General features: G+C 34.0%; 1 protein-coding gene across 23 annotated transcripts in view; it reads right to left on the bottom strand.

Annotated features, from left to right (window-relative positions):
• The window catches only part of CCDC91 (coiled-coil domain containing 91), a 221,690-nt gene that overhangs the window by 76,461 nt on the left and 122,081 nt on the right, over positions 1–23,148 (bottom strand). For all 23 annotated transcript variants that reach the window (XM_048052773.2, XM_048052791.2, XM_048052778.2 and 20 more), the window contains 2 exons: positions 22,243–22,419; positions 9,650–9,763 (listed from right to left, as the gene is read on the bottom strand). In XM_048052773.2, the coding sequence (XP_047908730.2) occupies positions 9,650–9,763; positions 22,243–22,419 (291 nt within the window). The remainder of the gene's footprint in view (positions 1–9,649; positions 9,764–22,242; positions 22,420–23,148) is intronic.

The raw sequence follows: 23,148 nt of genomic DNA on the forward strand, positions 1-23,148 counted from the left end.
CAGCCTGTCTTAAACATAATCGTATTCTAGCCTGAGTAGTTTTTTTTTCTTTTTGTACTGAATCCCTCATGCTTGTGTTTATTCTTCTTTGCAGAAGCCATGTTGATTTAAATGATCCAACTGGTACCAAAAGAAAGTGAATGAGAAATTACAGTATGCCAAATATTAAATAGAACAAAATCAAGTTTTCTATAAAAAGAGGAAATATGGTAAAGTGTCCAAAACAAAGATATGTTGCAATTTTGTACATAGTACTATTTAGGTTCCTTTATACATGGTTGGTATGCTGAAGGCACTGAAAAAGATTAAAAATCATTCATGGTTAACTTATTCCCAAAATGTAATTTCATGAGTTTTCTACTTGAATATTCTCAGAAAGTAGCTTTATCCATTAAGTTGGGGGGTAAAACTGAGGGACTAAACAATATTTGGAACTAAACAACTGTTGGGGAATAAAATGCATTGAAGAAGAGCATTTGTTAATATTTTTTATATTGGCTTCAGTAACATTAAATATTTAGCACTTTTGCCCTAGTGCATGGTTCAGTGTTTATAAAACTAGCGCTTTATGGTTCTGGTTAAAGCTTAACCATTTGTATTTCAAATCTTAACTGTGAACAACTACATACCAACCAAAGGTTAAAATGGCATTGTAAAAGAAGTTGTGATCCAAAGTTACCTACAGAGGACTACCTGGTTCCTGTTGAAAGGTGTTTTTTTAAACATAAAAGAATTAAGACAGAATAATGATGTACAGATAGAAATACCAAAAATTGCTGGGCATCTCAGATGACAGGTGGAAAACAATTTTTAATTTATCTTCAACATTAGAAAAAAATCAAGCAAGATGTGCTCTCACCTCAGCAGAACTAAGGTGAAACTAAGTATGTGATTGACAAATGCTCAATGGACATAAATGCTCTTTATGCTTCTGCATCTACTTATTTAGGCCTTTAATTTTTAAGACAGTAAATCTATATAACTATTCAAATTAGTCAAAATTCTCTCAAGCAAAACTTGACCTTAGAATTCACATATTAGAACAGAAATTCCTAGGCTAAATATATTTTTTCACTAGTTTTCTTCTATTTGAATGTAGGCAGAATGTAAGCTACACTCTCCTCTTCCTGGGGGCTTAGTTCAAAATGATTCAGGCAAGCATAAAACATTGGTAGAAAAGGTGCCAATAAAGAAATCTGAAAAATATAGGTAATAAAGGTTTCTGCACCAAAATCTTATTTCATATCACTGAAACACTGGATCTAATTTATTCCATATTAATGTGAAGTCACCCTTTCAGAACTCAGTTCAATTATTTATTTGATAGTACTGGAAATAATTATTTTAGAACACACCATACAAGTACTGTAGACATTAAAAACTCAACCACAGGAATGGAAAAAGAAATTAAGGACAAAGGGAAAACAGTGCATAAATGTCTCACAAAATCTTGTATAAACAAGTAATCGCAAAGACAAAAAAAAAATAATCCAAGTAATTCAATTTTTTAAAATGTCAAATATCCCAACAGTCAAATCCTCAAGATGGATAATTCTAAGAGTATGAATTCCTGTGTAAAAACTAGGAAAATCCAATTAATTTTCTATGCTTCAGGATAAAGCTGACATTTTTGAAGCCTTTGTATTCATACTAAAATCAAACTGGACCTTTAGCATTTATTTAAATAGGGATACTCAAAAAAGTCCCTTATGCAAAAAGAATCATAAAATGCTTCAGTGATGATTAAACAAAGTTTCAAAAACAAACAAACAAACAAAAACCCCCCACCAAACTCTTACGCAATTATAAACTATTACACTAACACCCCATTACATAAGAGCACAACATGTAGAAAGCCAAAAAGCTCTCTACTTCATGACCACATTTTTAATGGTTCTGTACAGATACACACAAACTTAACAAAAAATTATTACAGTATTATTTTGTCTCCTGGTACTTTTACAGATATATAAAATGTACAGAATTAACAACTATTGGGAAAGTAATAACAGCACTGCAGGACTTGATGACCCTTTACTAAAGCAAACAGTAAAGAAGCAGAGGTGGGAAGTGATTGCTTGAATTTGTGATCAGAGGATTAGGCTATAAAACACATTAGGCAAAAGCAAAGTGCACTCAACCAAGTACAAGCCTGACCCCTAAAACATCCTTATTTGAATGATGAATTCATAAAATGACAATTTCCTACTGCTGCTCTTGCTATGAATTGGAAAAAGATTACGGTAAGTGTTTCAAGATAACACTTCTGTGACTACTTTGGAAAGGAATTATATATAATGGCAAAATATTGGTTTGAAAACCCATGAAGTCCATTCCAATCTTTTAAATAGAAAATTTGGTTATAAATAGAAGTGCACTCAGGAGCCAATCTGAATGCAAAATCAGAGTATCTGACCCAGAATGAAGAGAACCCACAAAGCCATTGCTTCATGATTTTAAACAATCCCTGGACTTGTGAAATATCATATTTTAGTTAGCAATTACTACACTGTTAAGGCAATTTTTGTGGTATATGGCTAAGCTATGCATTCTTGCTTCAATTTTCACTGGTGAAAGACTAATGGGAGACTGTGATAGAAACCTTAAGTTCACTTTTGAATCCTGAGATGCAGCAGGTTAGACTGTTTCAGGACATGTAATTTATACCTGTCAGAACAAAGAAGGTTTGAATTTGACCTTAAAAACACGTTTAAAATCAATTTAAAATCAAATGTTACATTTCCTACTGTTCTTCCACTTCCCTACAAGAACTTACTTTTAAAAATCTCCATCAGGAATGATCATAATATAAAGAAAAGAAGAAAAATGGAAGAAATCAGTAGGCTTATACTGACAATAGTATTACCTCAAACTTTTCACTGTACTAATTTGGTGCTTCCTGATGTTGGGAAACAATTGATTTTTTATTTTTTAAGTATAAAATACCTCCAGAAAAGTGAAATCCACTTGCATTTCAGTTGTTTAATATTAAAATGTGATACACCCTCTTTGAAATTAATACATTTAAAATAATTAGAACCTACACGTATACAGAAATATAAACGATCTCAGCAAGTTCACATCCACAGTTTGAGGCTCATAATGGCATTCTGAACATTGAAAATACAGCAGTGAACTGAGTGTAATAGCACTTCTATGTTCTTCATGTTCTTTGCCTGACACCAAATTCACCTTTCTGCCAACATTTTACAGATCATGATACCTAATGTAAACAAGATCAGAGCATAAAATAAAGCATGTAAGCATATTTTTTTTCAGGATCAGGACTATCAGGATATTTTCTGCTGGATAAACCACTTGGACATCTAGCCCAAAAGGTCACAGGTGAGTTACTTTTCCCTTCAAATTTATTGCAGGTGACTACAGCATACGATTTTTTTTGCTGACTACTGTAGAGCAGTCTTTTTGTGCATGAGAAGTTTAGTGATGCTAGCATTTGCAATCGACAGGAAAGAAAACCCAAAAAATCATAGAAGCTAATTAAGCATATATGTTAACAATAAACTCAATTCCTATCGTTTTCTTCATTCTACATGCAGTTTAAGTATATAAAGTCTCACAGAAATTATTAAAGGAATGTATAATTTATATAAAAATATTTACTTGCCAGTATGTTTTACTGCTAGAATGCATCTGGATCCCTGCACCATTTCACCGGTTAGAAACAGAATATGCTGTGTGACTACCTAGCTACATTACTTCTCAAAATATCCCTGAACTAACTTACTAGTTTTGATATTGAAAATCTCAACTATTTCACTAAACACTGGATAGAAAATTCCCTTATGTCAATTTTGAAGGCTTTTTGGAGTATTTTAATATTGCAATATTGTTTTTATTAAGCTGTTTTTCTTGCTTTTTGTCTGCAATTTAATAAAAAATCATCTCAGCTAGTCATATAAGGCAACTCTTTCAGGAACTGTCTTTGTGGAACAGCAGGCACTAAACTCTCTACATAAAAAGAAAAATGTGTAGTTCCATACTGCGAATTTCTTTAGGAATGGTTTCATTGCTTCAAAATAAGACTAAGATGCATAGGACCTTAATATACTTCAACATTGATTTTTATTTATTTATTTATTCAGATACTGCTTTCTTGCTGTTTTACAACTTGTTTTCAAGCTTTTTCCCTGTTCAGAAATTAACTCTTACTCCTGTTAATCAGCTGACTTGACTTCTCTCAGACCGGTGGAATCTGATAATTCACTTGTCTGCCTTACAACAATGCCTGTCTGCTACTCTACAGTTTCATAGGTTGTTGTATCTGGTGTAGGTTACACCTAGTGTGTTTTTTTCACAACTTGGATCAGTGAAAGGAGACAGTGCAAGCAAAAGACTATGACAAAGGTGTTTTCCAAACATTACTTTACACACAATCCTAACATACTTGTCTTATTCTTCTAGCCACAAAATTAGAATGCTTTCAACATACCTCCATAAAGTCTGTCACATAATTACACTGCACACAGGAGCAAACAAATGTGAATGTTCCTTGGAATTCCTTATAAAACTTGCACTGTGGGACAAAGATATGTTTTTGTTCACATACTTCATGGCTATCAAACTGAACCAGAGTGTTCATGTAATGGGCCAAAGCCCCACATGAAGTTCATACAAGAAGCCTTTTTTTTTTTTTTTAACATATGTTCCTAAAAGAGCACCATGTACTCACTAATCAAATCTTTAATCAAAAATATTAAAGTAATACAGTTCTACAGGTCAGCGTCAGGTCACCTGCCATGCCTTTGTGACTTAGTCCATGGATAAAATTTTTGGAACTGCAATATTAGGCTGTAGTTAAACTCTACCATTAATCTCGATTTCTTGCCACTAGGGCTTTACTTCTTGTCATGTTCTCCAAAGAGTAAATAAATATGTATGTCTACATACACACACATGTGAGTGCCTACATACAGACATGCAAATGTATAATATCACATCAGCATCACTGAGGAAAAAACAAATAGCTATTACACCCTGAAACCCCTTCAGATATATTCAGTATGAAAACAAACACTAGAATTTTTAAAGACAATGCAAAAATGTAAAAGGCTTCTCACTCCAATCAATAACACAGGCACAATGAGTCTGAATGGCTGGCCTATGTGATTTATTATATCTTGGGGCACTTAAGATGTGGGTGCCTGTCACTGTACTGGCTATTTTCAAAGCAGTCAGATGAGCAAGGACCACAATGCAAGCCCAGAGGTGGTAGGTTTATGAACATCAAGCCACAAAAGACAACACTGGCAAATGAGTTAGCAAATCTTGGGCTTATGTCAAATGGGACAGAATGTTGATACTCATGGACGAGTGCTTGCCTACTGTTACTTCACTCTCTAACCAAACTGCAAGATATTGCTTCCCCCTGCATCTAAGTCATCCATGGATATAGGTGGCACCCAATAGCATGCTGTAACTATGAACTGGATATAATCTAAGAATAACATTTATTTTTATGATAATTAAAAGTGAACATAGTGGATTGCTATTTAATCCTACTTCAGTGCCTGTCTTCTTTTTTATATGTGTGTATCCGTGTTCACCACCGCCACCCCATTTTCCCTTACATCATCAGGAAGGTGAAACGTTGTTTTGCCTTCCTGATATTTATGTTCAAAAAAGGACCTATGTACTAAAGGGTCAAATAAACTTTCAGGAAATTAACAAAGATAATTTTCTGGACATAATGCGTGTGTGCTTTTGCTGAAAAAAGCATGCCTGGCTATTAGCAGTAGCAAGTGTATTCAAATTTGACTTAGAAGAGTTCTTCAAGGTGTTAAGGTTTATATAAACCTCTACAAGTCTGATACCTTTCAAAGATGTCTTTCAACAGATATGTCAGTCTTACTTTTTTTTCAGGTGTGAAGCACACTTGAGAACAATTGTGGTTATGAAGTAATTGCAAAATAAAGGGACAAATTCCTGTGAAAATTCCTTCACATCTAAGATATCCAGATTCTTAAGATGTTACTTGTGGCAACATAGAAAACATTTTTCTAGTATAATATTCTTCATTGAAAATGCCATAAAGAAACTAAAACTAAGACTGAAGTATATAAATCGAACCATTGTCAATATAGTTCCATATATCTTTAAAAACTTGGGATTTTATTTTAAATATAAAAAAGCACAATGACAATGTATTGTCCATCTTTCATTTATTGTCTCAAACTATATGTTGCCTTCAGAATTTCCTTCCTTTTTTTGTTTTTAGTTTGCAGTGTCCTTTAATGAGAGATGAAGAATTACTGACATTCTCCGCTTGATATAGACACTCTGTCTTGAATTCAGAGTAAATAACATTTTTTATTATCTTAGGCATTTTAGCATGATGATATTGTCGCTTTATCTTCCATTTCCCTCTCCTAACTAACTTTTATGCTCCCAATCTCTCATTTTTCGTATAACCCTCCCCCCCCCACACACACACTTGTCGCTTGTTCATTTGCCCATGAGAAAATACAGTCAAAGAGACAAGTCACTTTTGTTTTCACTGATGTGACTCATTTGTGGGCAATGGTGTCAAACATATTATGTGTAAAACTAATTAAATATACAAAAACTAATTAAATAATGTAAAACTAATTAGATTAACTGAATTATTTACCTATGAAAGGTTTTGAAATAGGGTCTTTATAGATCCACTATAGGTACGAATAAATTTTATGTATATGACATTAAATTACTCAGAAATTTTATGAAACCTAGGACATTTAGTTTCCTCAAAGAACTTCTGTTAAAAGCATACTGATCAGGAAAGAAAGGGTTGAAAAGTACTGTGTAAGAATAAAGGAAGATCATTTTTTTATTTTTTTTTAAAGTAACTTACTACTACTTCAAAGAATCCCACACATACATACTATATATTAAGTGACTGTTAAAGTGTACATTGGATGCTGAGAAGCTGGATTTGTGAAATCTCCGAACTTGTAAATCATATGGTGCCTTGGCCTTCAAAAGTAACCACTATTATAGAAGTAGCATAGCTGGACTACAACTGAGGTCAGTTCTGGAACTGCATCAGGAGATTTTTAGTTTGTTTTCCTTGTATATATGTTATGTTGACATGAATGATCTCTACAAATAATTATCAATCTATTTTTAAAAAGATTCATTCACAGTCAATTCCTTCTAACACAAAGATTCAAACTAAGTAAATATTTACTGTTACACATAGTGTAGTATAATGTTGGACTACATGTATAATGTACTGCAAAACTTGTGGGATTGACAGATCTGACTTTTATAAATTGCTATAGAAATTCTTCTAAGAAACCAAGCATAGTAAAAGCTCATTATTACTTGAAAATATTTGTAACAGATATATAACTAGCCAAGCATGTAACTGATTTCCTAAAACTGATATCACAACTGCTAAACATTTAGTAAAAGAAAATCTAATACAATAAATGACTAAATGAGTTAAAAGCTACTTTGGAAACTGATATTTAATACATTTACCATGAGGTAAAAGTTTTTGAATATGAATTTGTTCATAAGTCTTTTCTTAAAACGCTTAACCACTGCTAAGCAGGTTCTAATATCATTGTAGCCATGTTTGAAGGATTCTGAAAATTTGTTTTCAAAACAATGATGAAATGTACAATGTGTATGCTACTTTTGCAAGAGCATAACTGGAACTCTCCCCATCATTCAGTAAAAAAAATAAAATAATAATAATAATAAAAAAAAATCATTAAATCTCAGCCAAGGAAGAAAGGTGTGTTCCCTGAGTTCTTTCTAGAAATTCCTTCCAAAGGCTGCTGCTTTTTAATATAGTTCATAAGGTATATTTTATACTCTGATAGGTACATGGGCTTTGATCAAGGTCCATTTACTCTGTCTCTTACTTTTTACTCTTTTTGGAGAACTGTGACTGTATGAATGATAAACTCCCAGCCCAGCCAATCCCAAACTCGTCACCACCTGGATGCATATAAGTCTATGGGGCCTGAAGGGATTCATCCCAGGATACTCAGGGAGCTGGCTGATGTAATTGCAAAACCTCTCTCAATTATTTTTCAAATGTCTTTGGAATCTGGGGATGTCCTAGCTGACTGGAAGCTGGCAAAAATTATTCCAATTTTCAAGAAGGGAAAGAAAGAAGACCCTGGTAATTACAGGCCTGTCAGACTCACTTCAGTGCCTGGTAAAATTATGGAGAAAATTATTGTGGGAGTTACTGAAAAACACCTGAAGGACAATGAGGTCATTGGTCACAGCCAACATGGGTTCATGAGGCAAAGGTGCTACTTAACAAACCTAATTTCCTTTCCATCTAGCTGACCAAGGGAAGCCAGTTGATGTTATCATTTTGGATTTCTGTAAAGCCTTCGATACTGTTTCTCACAATATCCTTCTGGACAAAATGTCCAGCATACAACTAGAAAAATGACTTGGATGTAGGACTAGGTGTTTTTGTTTGCAGATGAAAAAGTGGGAGGAGCTGTTGACTCCATCAAAGGTGGAGAGGTCTTGCAGAGAGATCTTGACAAATCAGAAAGCTGGGCAATCACCAACAATATGAGGTTTAACAAGAGCAAGTGTCGGATTCTGCACTTGGGAAGGGACAACCCTGGCTATACGTACAGACCGGGGGACGATGCTGGACAGCAGCCCTGCAGAAAGGGATCTGGGGCTTTTGGTCAACAGCAAGTGGAATACGAGCCAACAGTGTGCTCTGGCAGCCAAGAGGATCAACTGCATCCTGGGGTGCATCAGACACAGTATTGCCAGCCAGTCAAGGGAAGTGATTGTCTGCTCTACACTGCACTGGTGCAGCCTCAACTTGAGTACTGTGTGTGATTTTAGGCACAACAGTATAAAAATGAAATAAAACTATTAGAGAGTGTCCAAAGGAGGGCTACAAAGATGGTGAAGGGTCTAGAGAGCAGGAAGTATGAGTAGCGGCTGAAATCATTCGGTTTGTTCAGCCCAGAACAGAGCAGGCTGAGGGGAGGCCTCATGGCGGCCTGCAGCTCCTTCACGAGGGGAGCAGAGGGGCAGGCGCTGAGCTCTGCTCTCTGGGGACAGTGACAGGACCCGAGGAAATGGCAGAAGCTGCAAAAGGGGAGTTTTTTTGTTTGTTTGTTTGTTTTTTTCCAGGCTTTGACCTCACATACTTTTAATATAAACAAGATTATAAAGTATGGTGTACCCGCGAAGGAGTAATAAATGATGTGCAAGTCCATTTATATACAAAGGAAAATTTACAGAAACTCTGTAGCAGGCAACTGAAGACTTTTTCTTCTGTCATTTCAAACAAAATATAGGTTTATTGTAACCAAAATCCTATTTATTTTTCTCCCAGATACAGCTGAAATAATCTGATTTGGGAAATCTAGACAATCTCACTGTCTATTCAAAATTGTGTGATCTATATATCAACAGTGAAGAGAAACATAGAATCATTAAGGTTGGAAAAGACCTCCACGATCATCTGGTCCAACCATCCCCCAACCACCAATGTCACCCACTAAACCATGTCCCTAAACACCAGGTCCAACCTTTGCTTGAACATCCCCAGGATGTTTTTTCTGTGTATTTCAAGACAGGCTTCAGGATTAATAAACTTCATCAATTTTTCACTCCAGGAAATAAAACCCTTTAGCCACTGGTAACTTACCCTTTTCTGTTCTTTAATATATTCCACCAGGTCCTCCCTCATCCTTTTCACAGCTTCTTCGATTGCCTTTTCACTTCGTTTTTGCTCCTCCATTAATGCTTCCTTGACAATTTCCTTTGTAAAAGGAAAACATGTTAAGTGTAAATATTACAAATATTTCACAAATGTAATTCAGCTCATCCTTTTCTTTCCTAGTAGAAGTTTATCAGGACTTTTTTTTTTTTTTTTTTTAACTATAATAGTTACTTCCCTGCCCCAAATTAGCATGACCCTAAATCAATTCTGATTGAGTACTAGAAGTACAATATAATAGAGAAAGCTGGGAACAACTTAAAACACAAAAAATTTAAAAAAAAAAAAAACCATAAAAAAACTTAAATCACCTCCAGTACAACTTATTTGCATAAGTTATCAGCTAAGGAAGAATCTTCCTGGACTAAACTCACTGTCCTAAACTTTAAGTCCCAGCGTCTCAAAGTCACTCATGAAATAAGTAACAACAATATTTAGCCAAGAGTTCTGTTTTCAAAATTCAGGAACATGAGATGACAACCAAAATTCCTGAAACATAAAAAAAATTAATATTATAAGAAAATTACACAACATCCAGTAAAAATAATGGCACAGTATGTGTTAAATTATTTGGATGAGGAAAGAGAGAGGGGAAAGGAAAAAGGGAAAAGAAAGAGAGGATTATTTATTTATTTATTTTTAAGACTAATCAGAAAAGTCACGGGATTCACCATACATTATCTTTGAAAGTGGATACAGAATAATAGATTGAATAAATAGTGGACCTCAGCTGAAATTTCATGTCTGACATAGGGCCTTGGGAACAGGTAGTTAATTAAAGTAGAATTCCGATGTTTGATTGTTTGAAGCAATTTTCATTTCTCAGAAGTCAAATAATGGCATTTGTAATTCCTATGCTTTTACGCTAGACATTCAAAAGTGGATGTAGCAGAAATACTATCAGCGCACCTGCAGAACGAAGCAGGGATGTGATGTACTTCCACTAATCAGTATCAACAGACTTAAGCTTGCTTACTGCATTCACTGTTAGTGAATAAATAGTAAGCTGCAATCAAAATTTAATAGGATGGAATTTATTTTTTGTTTTTATAGAACAGAAACATAACATATAACAATATAACTATTCAGAAATATTACTTTAGTTGCATTTTTTTTTGCATGAAGTTCTAGTCCTTAAAAATACAGAGGTGAAAAAAAATTGAAAGCTGTTTCAAATACTCATAGAAATTATAAGGTTATCACATTTTTTTCTTCTACAAACCACAATTCATATCCTCAATTCATATCAGATATGATCCATTATCAACTAAATCTTCTACCAGAATAATGCTTACTAAGCAACACAGTTTGTACACAGAAAGCAAAGCTAAAAACTGTTAAAAACAAACAAAAAACACAACCCCCACATTTTTTATCACTTCAATAAAAACATAAAAATCAATGATGGATTAATTTATTTTTTAATTTAATTATTAACAGGCTTCAAGCTCTTGTCAGAATGACTGAGTCTACCTTGTACATACATTGTCTGGTTCAGAAGAAAAAAAAATACTTTGCTGCAAAACTTACAGTATTTGATTTAAAGTATTCAGTTAAAACATGATACTTATTTATACAGGGATAATGGCTAAAATAAGGAGAAATACATAACGATAAATGTTTGAGAGCTTACATGACAAGCATTTTATTGCTTTGTTTACTTTATTGGTTTAAGAAACATTTGTCAAACTGCAGTGACACCTTTAAATACAGAATCTCAGAATGCTAACTTACACATTCTTGGTGTTTTACAATTCTTCGCAGAAAATATTTTTGCAGGAACTCAATGGTATTGAAAGGATTCACTTGGAAGAACAGGTGGAATGCTAAGGCTTTAGAGGTATAAGATATTTATCCTTTTACTCCTTTTAAACCCAAACTGAATAGTATCTGCAGAACTATATTTTTGCTGCATATAAGAGTCTAAAATCCCAAATTTGAACTGTGCAGCTATATACCCCTCACTGTTCAGAAACACAACAAATATTGAAAATCATAGTTGTGAAAGATTACTAAGATTATTATCTTTTTATTTATATATTTTAATACACTTTACAAAGAAAAATCCTGAGACAAGGGTCTCTTTCACTAAAGAACTCTGGCATGACTAACAGAAAAAAGTAGCAGAACGTTACACATTATAGAAACATTCTGTTCTTATATTCTCATGCCAGCTTAATTTGTCAAAAGGTCCCAAAGACTCTGTTTCATATTATAATGGAAACTAATGCAGTCATTTACTCCATTAAACTCAAAGACAAATTAGAGACCTGATAAGGTGTTATATATTATTATGCAGAAAGTCCTACATTAATAAAATACTTACAAACAATGAATGTATGTTAACTTTCCTTAATATCAGGCTACTTGAAACTTAAAAAAAAAACAATATTTGAATGAAGGTCCAAATAAAAAATACAATGAAATTCTTAAGGTCTGTTAAAAGAAGAAATCTCAAGAAAAAAGAAACCACTATAGATACATTTATGAAATATTATTCTATTACAGCAATATTAAAAGATTAAAAAAAAAGTAAATAATTGTTTTCCATTTACAGTGACAATTTCCAAAAATTAAGAACAGCCTCTGATGTCTATGAAGTTATGTATAAAAGTGAAAGCAAAGTTGTATAAAGTCCTGTTGAGGCAATAAACAAAGCATACCATAATTATGCTAGTTTTTACTCATTATCAAGACTTAATTCAAGAGAAAAAAGGTGATACAAAATACTATTTTTTAACATCACAGACACTTACCTAGTCCAACCTTTAACCTAGCACTGTCAAGTCCACCATTAAACCAAAACCATTAAACCTAAGCTCTACATCCACACATCTTTGAAGACCTCCAGGGATGGTGACTCAAACACTTCTCTGGGCAGCCTGTTCCAATACTTCACAACCCTTTCAGTGAACAATTTTTTCCTAATATCCAACCTAAACCTCTCCTGGAGTAACTTAAGGCTGTTTCCTCATCTTATCACTTGGTGCTTGGGAGAAAAGACTAACCCCCACCTCGCTATAGGCCCCTTTAAGGTAATTGTAGAGGGTGATAAGGTCTCCCGCGAGACTCCTTTTCTCTATGATAAACAACCCCACCTCCATCGGCCACTCCTCATAAGACATGTTTCCTAGACCATTCACCAGCTTCATTGCCCTTCTTTGGTCATGCTCCAGCACCTCTTGCAGTGAGGGGTTCCAAACTGAACACAGTATTTGAGTTGCAGCCCCACGAGAGCCAAGTACAGGGGGACAATCATTCTCTAGTCCTGCTGGCCATGCTATTTCTGATACAAGCTGGGATGGCTGGCCTTCCTGGCCATCTGGGCATGCTGCTGGCTCATGTTCAGCCAGCTATTGACAAATACCCCGAGGTCCCTGTCTGCCATACAGCTTTCAATCACTCTTCCCCCGGCCTGTTTTGTTGCACAGGGTTGTTGTGCACCAAGTGCAGGACCCAGCACTTAGCTTTGTTGAACCTCATATTTTTGCCCTTGGCCCATCAGTCCAGTCTGTCCAAATCCCTCTGCAAATCCTTCCTACCTCAAGCAGATCAACACTCATGACCAACTTGGTGTTGATATAAAGGATCCTCTTTGCTTCCCTATAAATTCCAAAAAGTGAAAGACAAGAATTCAGACAAGTCCATCATTGTTCTTTAGTCCATCATAGTCTTTAGTCCATCATTCCCAGCATCTGGAAGTTCAGAAAGTTTTGAATAATCCTGAACCAGAAGATATCCCCAAATCCCAATATTTCAAAAAGCGAATTCATATTCCAACAGGTTCTGGGAATAACCAATACCTTAAACAGCTATTACCAGCTCTTCAATCTCTGTGCTTTCTTAAGTCTTATATAGGTTTCCTAATTGCACAATGGATGCCTCAAAATTTGAGTAACATCAATTACCATACCACAGACTATATTTAATTTTAAGTGCACGTAGTAAACACTGCTTCATCTCTCACATTCTAGTTGACCAACAGGAGTAGATCTACCTTCCAGCTATATCAACATCTATTACTTCATAATAGAAATTAATATAGGGCACATAATGAAGCTGAAACTGACACCTTATTATTTCAAATACATATTCAGTATATTTATCACCTGAAAATTATCTCAACAGTCAGTCATGGCAATGGTAACTCAATAGGCAGATCATGCAGCCATCAGACTAGATAGCCTCACATGGTTGTTGACAAAGACTCCTACCTAAGTGGGTAAGTGGGTTTCATACCAAGAATTGCATTTACCGGACTATATTCCAAAACACTTTTCATTTTGGGAGTTTAAGCTTTGCCGACCATACTCTAGCATGAATTACAGGGTTTTGTTTCTCTATGATTTGAATGTCTGTTTCTCGATGGAGTTTACCCATCTCTCCTGAATTTAGTGGCAAGGATATTCAAGCAATACAAGAAAACACAGTTTTCTTCCTAGGCTTTTGTCTTAAAAACCAGCCACTACAACCACTAACAACAATACCGAACTAGATGATTCAGTTTGTACTTTCTTTTACTTGCAGCTCACAAGCAGCAAACATAGGCCTCTGTGAAAACGCCAGAAGGCTCAAGGATATCAAAAGACAGCTTTGCTGTGGTATTGACAAACTGGAAAGTAAATTCTTTTACCTTTTCCATTTAATTTTCAGAAAGGTTTAAAGAGCAACAGATCTCCAAGACTTCATCTAAGGCAAAATGTAGGCTTCAATAAGGAAGTTTATTTGTTAATGAGAGAGATTGTAAATCAGGAAAATAAGCACACAAGTATTCAGCAAACATTCAACACATATTGTTTCTTGAGACACTCAAAGTGGCAGGATATACGTTGTCATTAGCAGTTTGTGCAATACCAATCCTGTCATTTTTGTAAGGTGGCAGTGGGCACCAAAGTAGGTGATTATGCAGTACACCTCTATCTCAGCTGAACACAGCATATATATTGTATTTGTCATTCAGGACACTTGGAGAAGGAGAACTGAAGTAGACATGAGTTGCTGTAAGATAAATAATTCATGCAGTCACCTAGCCAACACACATATTTTTGCCCTACCCTTTGAGTTAATCAGTGATCGTTTTTCCTTCTTCTATACTACCTTTCACAAACAAACAAACAAAACCCTCTAAGCATTCAAAGCCATCATCTTTCTTTGCTCTTTTTCTGTTATTCATTACACTAAATTATCAACCGATAAGACAATGATTTAAATTCTGGTATTACCTATCGCTACTATTCAACAAAGTCTTAACTGCATGTACATCCTCTCAGTGTATGTGCTTAATTTTCCTTTATTTTTATTTTTTTGCTCTTCCCTGTTATGCTATATCCACACTTAAACTTTTTCCTAAATTAGATTTTTGTTGCAATGGTAAAAATTTGCCCCTATTTCATCTTCAGCTAAAAAGGGTATAGCACTATTTGAGGTTTTTAATATTATTTTAATTTATTCAAGAAAAAGAAAAAGCCCAGTTTCTCAGGAGAAGCTGAGGGTGAACACTCCACAAACTGCACTTCATTTTTTTTAATATTTTTTTTTAATATCTGATCAAAGGCCACATTATTAATTATAGCTAAAAGTAGCTTCTTTACAAGACTTTTCATATACACATGCTTGACATCAGTTAGAAGATTAGAGTAACTAATAAAAATTTTAAAAATACTCAATTGACAAATCATATTCAAACGTATGTTAGGAATCACAACCACATAACTAGAATCTATACATATATCTGCAGGAAGACAGAAAGAAACAGTGTACTTTATATACCAGCACTCAATCAGTATTACAAAAAAACAACGGAAAACACATAATGGTTTGCAATTTTATAGGAAAATTCTTTTGTTTCCACACAAGGATCAGGTGGCAGTACTAAATTTTATCTAGGAAATGCAACCACAGACTGCAACGTTAGTGGTTTTTCAGAAAATAGTTACCCTCAAATTATAATGTCTGTGGTTATAACTATTAGAAAGTACTTCTTAAGTCAGACATGGTTAAAGTCAGCATGCAGAAGACTTTTCCAGACTTTACCAGTATATTGATGGTAATTGGTGAATGACTTCCCTGTTCTTATCTCAACCTGTAAGCCCTTGTCCATGATATTTTCTCCCCCTCTTCCTTTGAGGAGGAGGAGTGAGAGAGTGGTGTGACGAAGTTTAGCTACCCATCAGGATGAAACCACCACAATCACAATACACAATATCTTAAAACCTTCTTTAAAAATGAATAAATAAATAAATAAATAAATAAAATTATAAGGAAACTGTGGTGCCAATGAGCAAACTCCCATAGTTTTGACACCTAAAAAAATATGTTGAGGAATCTATATGCAAAAAAGTAGTATGTCTTGACAATAAAGAGAATAAAATGAATGCATAATCCCCACATATTTTCTTCTTTCCTCATATTATCTTCCAAAATATTTATTATGCATGTCCTGATTTCACACACCAACATATTTGTGGTTTGTTTTGTTTTTAAGATTATACAGCTAAGGAAAGGCCATTCTACAGCTAATCAACTCCCCCACACACATATAAAAAAATACGCTAAAGTGGGAAATAACTTTTATAGACAAAATAGTTTATTACTTTTTTTCCAAACTTCTCAAATGCAGAGTATATGAGAAGAAAAGTATTTAGACAGACAATAATTTTCAACTATTTATAATTTAAGTTAAGCAATTATAGAAAAGAAAGCCTGTTCTTTAATCATAGAGCCAGCACTTTCATGTTTTCACTTACATATGACTGTGTGTGGAAATCCCTAAGACATTCAATACAAAATTGATTCAGACTTGTCAAAACTATTAACAGAAGCACTACCTTAAGCACATGAGCATGAATACCAAAAAAAGTTTTAATAACGTAGCAGGTAAGCAACCACTAATTTTTCATAATTTGTGTGTTCTAGATTTTCTGTTTTTACCTTCTGAGAAATGACATTATACTAGTACTCATAAACCCATGGAAAAACATTAAACATACTTTAAAGTCCATACAGTACAAAATAATTTTTAACTAATCAAGTTTTTTCAGTTATTTGGATGTTTGCCAGTAAAATTATATTAGACATTCCATGATAATAAAATAGAAATTATAGTTTTGCACAGAACAACAACACAGAAACCCTCAGGAGTGTGAATGTCTTGAATGTTTGCAGATTTGCTCATCAAAGACTACTGGGAGCTTTTTCTTTTTTTTTTTTTTTCTCAAGCTTTTTAGTTAACATTTCATGCAAAAATATTTTTTCTTCATATATCGGTATATCTCAGTTGTGGCTTGGCTGAATGAAACTACAGCCTAAGTTTTCCTGAAATACTTTCCCACTGGTAAGATCATTTTGCCTTAGTGCTTTTGCTCATGTCCAAGAGGAAGCAGATTTTATGTTACTTCCTTTAATAAAGTTTTTTTTTTTCCTCCTTTCTAATTATTTACAGTCTTCAAAACACTTTAGTCTATTGCATATCTCCTGCATGGATTATGGAAACGATGAATTCAGGCTCGTTTTCCCTTGAGGATCAGTGTAAACTGCAGTAGATTATAAATAACATCTTAAATATAAGCCTTCAGGAAATGACTAAGGTGATTCTTTGTTTTGAGTGCTTTTTGGAGAGTTATTAATTTCAAGCTATGTCATGGACTTGAAAATCCAAGGCTCACCCCTCAGCTGCTAGCTTTCATTTCACTTTTAATGAATTTTTTAAAGACCAAAATTGTGATGCATCAATTGTCTTTAGCATCTTAACTTTTTTTCTTCCAGATTTCACCCCATTTATGTGATTAAGTACTTAGCTCTGTGAAATTTTAGCACTACTATACAGAAAGCTACAGACAGCTCTCTGCAAGGTAGTGTTATGGCTACTGTAGCTACTGTTATAGCTACTCTGCATTAACCTCTAATTATAAATTGAACATGGCCTTCCTACTTCATTGAAATTTGTATTGATCTTCTCATATTACATCCCCAAAGATTTTTGGGCTTTTTTTAATTTTTTTTTTTTCCAAAGAGTAAAACTAAGTAGGAGGAAAATAATCTTTGATCATTGTCTCTTTCACTTGGAGCTTCATTGCAATTTTAAATTCTATAGGAAAAGCTTCAGCTTCAATCAAATTTATAGATTCTCTATATCTACAGGGCAACCACTGCTTTATTCAAAAAAGTATTCTAGATAATATATTCTAGTGGGAGAATTTTCTATTTCAAGCATTCCTCTTGACACAGAGAACAACTAGATAGATTAAACCCTCCCTGCAGGGAAGTTACCATTGGAAAAACAAAACAAAACAAAAACCCCCAAACCAACCAACCAACCAACCAAAAAAAAAAAAAAAACAAATGTACAACATATCAAAAATAGAATAAAAATACTGAAGACATTCCAGCCTACATTTAGTCTGCTAAACATATGTACTTCTCACCTGTAATGATTTCTAATGTGCTGTAAAAGGATCATGAAGTAACTGTGCAAATGCATGTTATCTTTAATTAAAAGACTACTTGCTTCTCTCAACAATGAAAGCTTATTCTCCCCAATTTAAAATGTAATCCCACCCTCCTCAAACCTGAGAACCATCTTCTGAATAAAAACAAGATATCTTTTCTAAAAGCACTAAGCACCTGGATAACACATGTATAAAACCTGCAGGTGCTGCCAATCTCAACCAAAAGGAAACAGGTTTACGGACTTTCCTTACAGCCTCTGGAGACAGTATTCTAGAAAAAACTTTGTCCATTTCCTTGGTGATGTAATATTCTCATTTATCCCTTCAGAGTTACAAGGCTTCAAGGAATAGTATCTTCAATTTATTATAAAAACACCAGATCTCCAAATAAAGACCTCAAGCCACTGAAACAGTCAAAGCTTTCATAAAAACTAATATATTCATGAAATTTTAATCCTCTAATTTCTTTTAAAAAGGAGAAGACATTATGCCAAAGTTGTTCTATCAATCTGAAATGTTAACTAAGAATGTCTTAGTTGCTATTTTCACTGTAATTTTACCTTTACTTTGCATATTTGGTAACAAAACACTTAATATTGATATAATTTGACCACACAGATTCTAACATGGGTTTTATTTTCGAAGATAACTATCAAATTTTGCATGCCCTCGATTTTTTTCATTATGCATTCCTAGAGTTACTTGTGTCTGTCATGACTGGAAGCTATTCTGTCTCACTTATTTGCAGAAGCCTACATGACCCTTTCTGGTCTTTCTCTTTCAATTTTGCAGACATACAGCATTAGCAAAGGAAAATTCCTCTTCTTTAATACTATGCTTGATTAATATTTTTGTTGTTGCTGTTCAAATCAGTAAAGCCAACTTGCAACAGAATAAAATTCAATTTTAATCTAGGTTTCTGTGACAAAAGTATTAATGTGATATAAAACCAAAAAAAAAAAAAAAAAAAAAGAAAAAGACAGACTTGTAAATATAAATATATCTTTTCTTTCTCACATATAGATTCTTCCCTTTGGTGATAATTTGAAAAAAGATAAACTAAGAGGAGATGGTTTTCTTAAAAACAAGTCAGACTTCTCTTTTCTTGCTCGATTTCTCCAGAGTTCCAAACTCATGCATTGGTGAGAAAACATTTTCTTTCTTGAAATAACAGTAATGTTCCTAAAGCTATTTTTACATGCTTAATACCAAAAGGAGAGATTGTTTTGCATGTTCACTTGCATTCATCTAAACTCAATTGTTTCATTACTTGGTACTAAACATAATAATAGTATCTGGTGACAAATCTGAAGCAGGAAGCACAAAGAATTATACAACAGAGCATGAAGAATCAAATGAGGCAAGTGTTATATTACCACAATTTTACATTTCATTGTCCAAAATGTTAGACTATGTTTTACTCCTGGCAATTACAGAGCTGACTTGACAGATTATGTTTTTTAAACAATAATTGCAAGAAAGTGAATAGCTCAGTTATACCTCTTGAAAGAAAAATCTTAAGGAAAAAGTGTAAATATGTTGAGTACAAGGCTTAAAAAGAAAATGTCAGCAGACAAACTGCTTGTCTGTAGTTCCAAGTGTTTTTCAGCACTAAACCAAAGTCACATCTGACACCTTAGGATTTTTCACATTAGCTTTGTAGGACATTTGTTGTCAGATTTACAGATCTCTAGTAGCTGTAGTATGTTTATAAGAGTAATGACAGAAGAAGGCAAGCCATTTCTTGGTAGAGGTAACAAGAAAATTTTTGTAAAAAACAACATTCTATGTGAAAGACCATCCTCCCTAAAGAACTTGCACTCATTAATCAGAGATTAAAGAGCTTACCTTCAAACACACTGTATTTTTATATGAGAGAACTTTGGAAATCTCAAGAAAAATCTGCATTTTACTTAAGTTAATGTATTCAGATCAGGTATTTGAAAAATGAACCTAGTTCAAAGGAGAAATAATCATATATTGTAACTAAGAGAAATCATTCCTGTTACTGTCAAAGTTGTCAGAGCTACTCAGTATTAAAAAATTGAATTAACTAATGCTACATCAAGAGCAAGATATTTAGTAAGGGAGAATTAATCACAACATTCTCCAATAACTCAGCATCATAATAAGAACATTATACTCCAATACTCCAATACCATCAATCATTTGATCAGCTAGCATCCTAATCTGAAAAAAACTGCCCTTTTGAGGGCCTGAATTTCTTCCTCAGAAAAGCAGTGTTATCACAGTATACTTAAGATTTTATCTGAAAGAATGCATTAATCCATACTAAATTACTAACATTATCCTGCCCTGTGATAACTTTAAAGGCATATCAAAAACAAGAAGAAAGTCCAGCAGAACATTCCACAGGGAATATAAACCTAGCCTGAGTCACTACATTAACTTATTCCTCCACTCTCCCATCCTCAAGACATTTTACATGCTCCCCAAATCCATAAAAATAGATCCTTGGCTGACCTCACACAACCAGCCATGGGACCCATTCACCCAAAAATGTTCAGGATACCTCAGAACTCTCCTTAAACTTCTTATTCTATAGACAGTGGGTTTTGTTCAAGACACACAGATTTCCACAGTAAATTACAGGACACAGAATTATCTGCCTTAGGGACATCACTAAACAGCACATGAAATTAATAGCACATTCTTAATTAATCTCTTCAAGTTCCACATGCTATAAAACTGCAGTCTTTTTCTTTACTGTAGTACACAACTACTTTATTGCTCATAAGGGAGACTTTCTGTTAACAGCTCCTCTACACTACTGTTAACGATTCTTATTCTGGGTAGTCTAAAGGATTCCTATTGTAACAAAACCATGAGCAATGTTTCTTAGTTTAAATTTAGCTTTGAAGTCACCTGCTTATCTTTTTGTTGTAAAGAGCTTGAGTGCTTGAAGGATTATCATTATAGCTAAATTACTACCTTGAAAACTGACATCTTATCTGTTGATAACTTTACATGCAAAAAACTAAACCGGCTACATACAAAGTAATTTTATTTACACTAGAAATGTAAGCAACACAGATGCAGAGTATAATAACAGCTTTGCACCAAAGGATAACTTGCTGAATTTAGTTAGGTATGAGATGAATATTTCTGTTAAATACTTGAAAGGGAAATGTAAAGTTCTGTTAAATACTGGAAAGGAATCTGTTTCCAAAGAGTATGATATGCTATTTTACTTCTATTTACTTCAAATTCAAAACTAGTTGTTGTTGTTGTTATTCAGGAGACCTTGTTAATTAAAAAATACAGCAACATATAATTCTAACATCTGGATGAAACATATCTTTAATATGTTTCAATATCTTCAGTATGTCTGAAGAATTTTCAACAAGTAGGCCACCAACAAAACACACTGTTCCCCCAAATATTTCCAACAGCAGAGACTACAAAATTAACTTTTGGAAGAGTAATTTAGCTGCTATTGTAATATACTTAATTTGTAATTCCTGATGTCCAGTTAAATACAATACTGGCAATTGAGAGGGAATGTCTTTCTTAATTTGTGTTGTGATATACAATTGTCCCTATAGTAGCACCTCTCTAAGAAATAACTCTAGAAACACTTCTGGCTCGTTAATGTTTTAGGTTTCCAATTTTGATAACCCTCTTTATTTTGTACCTGCTCAATTTTTTTGTCTTAGAAAAACTTCTTTTTCTGAGACAATGGAATTCCATGATAATAAGGAATAGACGTAACTTCTTTTCCATATATATACAAAAGTCACATAAACCATCTACAATGTAGGTGCCAGTATCTGAGCTAGTTGTCTTGAGCTCTTTTTGAAGTCAGTGGAGAAGAACAGGCATTTACAGTGCACAATTAATCTCATTTCAATACACACGCCTGAAAAGGTCACAGTAGTTAATTTTCTGAATGTGCCAAATTCTCTCCATACACAGTCTAGATGAAGGTAAACCAAGAAGATTGCAGTGCATTTCAAATATCACAAAGGTGCAGTGATAAATAACTTATCAAGAAATACTACCACAACATTACAAAGACATTAAGCACACTGAACAGGTCCAAAATGTACTAACTTGATTATGTTTTCTTTGCTCTTGCATTGCTTCTCGAACAGCCTGGGCAATTTTCTCTTTATGTCTGTCGCGTTCTGTTTCCCACATTTTTCTTTCTTCTTCATGAATCTTCTCCATATTTCTCCTTTCCTCCTCTACTGCTTTCAGAACAGCCTCCTGCACTATTTTTTTTTCAGCCTTCAAAAGAAGCAGAAATAAATGATGAAAATAGCCAACATGGGTGCAAAACTCATATGTATGACTTCTTTTAGTGAGATTAATGAGTTGGCAAGACATGAGACAAATATTTATACTTCTAAACTATGAACTTATGTCTATCTTACAGTGCTACTAAGCAGGTATTACCACTGGACAATGACTTGGCAGTTACGGAATTAAAGAGTTGCAAGCACAGATCTTAAATCCCCACCTAGTGAATACACTGTATCATAATTAGCTTGATTAATGTGAACACAAAAATCATGGAGCAGAAACCATGTTAGTGTAGGTGATATTTAATCGCACGTCATGGACCTCCTACAGGAGGCTCTTATCTCCAAGTATTTAACGAAGTCCAAACGCAGCCTGAACACTGTCTTTGTCAAAGTATCCAAAACATACTTAAATATGTCTTCCATCCCAAAGCTCCTTAGCTACACAAGCTAAAAGAAACACTGTTCATCTTTTTTTTTTTTTTCCAATGTTTATATTCAAACATTACATGAAATCTTCAGAAGAAGCATATTGAATCTGAAGTAACAAGGACAATGCACAGCTCTATATGTGCTGAACCATTCGCAAATATATTTATCAGAAAGACAATATGTCATTGCATAACATCTACAAATAAATAATGTCAGGCTGAAGGTCAAAACAAACATTGGCTGGAAACCCCCTTCCACATTTTAATGAGCTTATAGGTCAGTG

Source organism: Anser cygnoides, chromosome 1 (assembly GCF_040182565.1).
Source record: "Anser cygnoides isolate HZ-2024a breed goose chromosome 1, Taihu_goose_T2T_genome, whole genome shotgun sequence".
Lineage (NCBI taxonomy): Eukaryota > Metazoa > Chordata > Aves > Anseriformes > Anatidae > Anser > Anser cygnoides.